The 3,802-nt window shown below is 40.8% G+C and overlaps 1 protein-coding gene across 6 annotated transcripts in view; it reads right to left on the reverse strand.

Annotated features, from left to right (window-relative positions):
* The window catches only part of LOC116696329 (solute carrier family 43 member 3), a 28,063-nt gene that overhangs the window by 14,582 nt on the left and 9,679 nt on the right, over positions 1–3,802 (reverse strand). For 5 of the 6 annotated variants that reach the window (XM_032527203.1, XM_032527202.1, XM_032527199.1 and 2 more), the window contains 2 exons: positions 2,726–2,849; positions 1,126–2,599 (listed from right to left, as the gene is read on the reverse strand). The exons of the other annotated variant lie outside the window; for it this stretch is intronic. In XM_032527203.1, coding sequence (XP_032383094.1) covers positions 2,474–2,599; positions 2,726–2,849 — 250 coding nt within the window. In that variant the 3' untranslated portion in view covers positions 1,126–2,473. Of the gene's footprint in view, positions 1–1,125; positions 2,600–2,725; positions 2,850–3,802 lie in introns of those variants that run through there. 6 annotated transcript variants of the gene reach the window in all.

The raw sequence follows: 3,802 nt of genomic DNA on the forward strand, positions 1-3,802 counted from the left end.
GTCTAGACCTGCTCTTTCATGAAAAGTGCTGTGAGATGACTGTTGTTGGGATTTGGCGCTATATAAATAAAATTGAATTGAATCTGTATTGTTTTGTCTTAAACAAGACAGTTAGTCTTGTTTGGTGTGCTTTGTTTTGAAGTGCAACTAAAATCTCAGAGCATCAGTGAGCTCACCTAGCCTGTTTAGTTATTCAGTGTCAGAGATAATTTGTTTTCCCACCAGCTTTCCACAGCAGATGGAAAACAGCACATTAAGGTTGATAGAGTGAGGCCATTACAGTTTTTTATGCTGTTGCCCCAATCAAAGAGAAGCAACATGAGTTAGTTGGACCATTTTGAGTAAGCTTATGAAATCTACGTGTCATAAAGGCATCCTCAGTCCCTCCGACCGATTTAGTCCTATTAAAGAAAGCAAAACAACACACAACAAATGCACTCATTAGCAACCTGCTTATTTGTATCCTCCACACCTCCCACCTTTGCTCCAGTTTATGTCATATATTTGTTTATGCATTATGTCTATGTTTCTTTATTCTTAAATCACCAAGATACTGAGGTTTTGATCATCCTATAAGACGCAGATGCAAGGGGGAAACCATACACAAGTTGCTTGCACACACACGCATACTCACGCGCGCGCACACATAAACACACACATACACACACGATACAACAGAGTTTTTTTCTGGGTTCACTGCGTTGTCACACAGCAGGTGTACAGGGAACTTGAGAGAGGCTGTTGTGGGGGTTGCTGTGTGCCTGTTATTCGAGGTTTAAACCCTGCCAGAGATGATTCTGCCCCGTGTGAAGCCTCTCCACCACTATCAGGAACATCATGGCAACTCCTACCCAGACTGCCAAGTCTATAACTGGAGGCAACAGACTGTCCCCTGAGGCTACTTTGAATCCTGATTAGTGTAAACTTCATTTATAGAATCAGATCTTTTGTTAGGAGTTCTCCAACGATTCAACATTGCATTGCCAAACATTGTAAACTTATGATGGACTAAATCAATGAACACAATTGAAAGCATGGATTAAACACAGGGAGAAAAAACACAGGGAATTCAGGGTCCAGTCAAACATCCAGATCAATCACTTTAATTTTAGTTTTAGTCTTTAGTCTTTTTAAATGTCGTATTCCTGGATTAAAATGGCATTTTCTACACCATCTGAAATAGGCAGTTGCCTGCAGTTGCATCATGTTTCTCACAATAGCTGAAAACTGAAACATTTGGGCAAAATTAATCATTAAAAAGTTACAATTCTCTTTACTACACTTCCAAAGTTCATATCACAAGACACATTGCATTTGTTGTAGCAAGATAAAGAATTTGCATATTCAAAGTTACATTTCAACAGTACCACCCCTTCAGTCTTGGCATTTCAGCAAAATACACAAAACCCAGCTAAAACGTAAACTTGCTGGTAAAAGAAACATGACACATTTCCCTTTTTTTAATCCTTCCTGACACTGAATTATTCTCCTGAACTACACACACAAAACATCTGAGACTTAATATGTTGGATAGAACCAAAACATCAAAGAAGATCATTTTACTGTTTGTTAATGTTTGGCAGAGTTGTCTATTAGCCAGCAGATGGCAGAGCTGTGTCCCCTGCTCTATTTGATGTATCTGAATGAACTGGCATGGTAAAGCGATCAGTGCAGAGATCAGTTAACAGGACATTTGTCCAAACAGGGGGTTTGCCTGAGTTATTTTTTTGTTCTGTGCACATCCCTGACCGATCTGATTAAAGGAACACAGATAATGACACTTGTGATGACTCCCAAACTTCCCATACGCTGTAACTGCATGCATCCTTCTCCTACCACACATTTTTGGTCCTATACTGGTTTAGAAAAGAAATATATGAGATAACCTGAAGAGGTCAACCCTAATATAAACATTGTCTGTAACATTTTCAGCTTTTACAATAACGTTTGTTATCTTTTGGCACTTTGAATCCAGCCATGGTTAAAATAGTGCAAGATTACATATGTGAATCATAATATTCGTAAAACAAGAAACATGGAAAGCAGCTAGCACAAGGAATTTTAACTGTCAAACAGACTAAGCTAGTTAGCTTTATGCTAAAGCTGTGTTTTCAAAAAGCACCATCAGCTAACACTCTAACATTGTATAAGAGTGTAAAAAGATCTATGCCTAAGTGAAAATAAAATGATGTATTCTGGAAATCTCTCAAGAAGTAAAGTGTTATGCAACCTGTCGACTGCAGCAGGCCGCAAACTAGAACCTCCGAACTATTCTAGATACATTCAATTCAAACTTGCTTCGAGAGTGTGGCGAATGTGCCGACTGTACCCGAAACCGCACTTCATACAAATAGTTCATACTCAATGCAAATAGCACTTGATGATACACATGGCAACACAACACAGTCATACAAGCGCTATTAATCAATCAAACTAAAGAGGTAGCGGTGCCACTGGTGATGGTAAGAACATTTTAAGTGTGGCTCTCATTTGACAGACTTAAGGAGGCTCGCTGGGAGGCGAGACTTCGACAGTGCAGGAAGACAGAGACGGGGTGGATGAAGGCGAGCAGGCTGATCAGCGTCAGAGCGATGTTTACCTGCATACACATGACAGGAGAGGAGCAAGTAGTGAGAGGAGTGTTCATATATAAAGACGGTGATGAAGGAAGGAGAAGGGGAAGAATAAGATTTACACTTGTATCAGCTATATGTCGTGTACTCACATATAAAGGGTCTCCATCCAGAGGGCCATTCACCACAGCAAAGCAGGCATACTGCAGCAGAGAAAACACTGCAGACAGAGCCATGACCAGACCATACAGCTTCCCAAAATGGCACGACGGAAAACTACACGCAGACACACACACACACACACACACACACACACACACACACACACATGCACAACCAGACTAATTCCATTATCTCTCTCATGAAAAAGTAGTCCGAACACACTCAAAAAGGATCCAGAGTAACCTGATAGTTTGGACACACCCCCCTTTTCAACAATCACCAGTACTAACCATAGACTGTCGGTCTATGGTACTAACAATACGAGCTATGGCCTGTGTGCAATTGTTAATCATCTGACCTGCCCCCCCCCCGACTATAATGGATGTTAATCCTAAAATCTGGGTCGAGCTTGTCATATCACCACACATCTGCAGTACGCAACTCACACCGTAAGGTGCCCATCGAACCAACTAAATACATTTCTTCGAGCAACGGTGACACACTAACAGTTGCTAGCTAATGTCTTGTAAGAATAACTATTATGTGACTCCACTCATCTTTGGATCATACGTGAAATTGACCAAGCGTTGAACAGGCCAGGGCTGCTCGGACTCAGTCAAGATACTAACGTTACCACAAGAACCCATTGAAAACAGTTTTAAACAAAGAAGACGTCATCATCATCGTCACATCATCATGTTAATCTGTTGAGGGGGTGTGCTAATTCCGGGACATATCATCACATATTCATCCTGCCGTGTTCCCTATTCAGCCTCTTCAGCCCCAACCCCAGCCCCCAACCCCCCAGGATACAGGTCATACATACACACACACACACACACACACACACACACACACACACACACACACACACACACACACACCACACACACACACACAATTCTTAAGCATTAATACTTAAATTGCTTAAAGGTTAACACTTCACTTTAACCCACTCTAAACACTTTCACATATGTTTATAAAATGTACTATGATGTTGTTATAAACAGATGTAAGAATAAATATAGGACTACTTAAGTGTTGTCCATAAAATTGTTCGTGCATGT

Source organism: Etheostoma spectabile, chromosome 10, assembly GCF_008692095.1.
Source record: "Etheostoma spectabile isolate EspeVRDwgs_2016 chromosome 10, UIUC_Espe_1.0, whole genome shotgun sequence".
Classification (NCBI taxonomy): domain Eukaryota; kingdom Metazoa; phylum Chordata; class Actinopteri; order Perciformes; family Percidae; genus Etheostoma; species Etheostoma spectabile.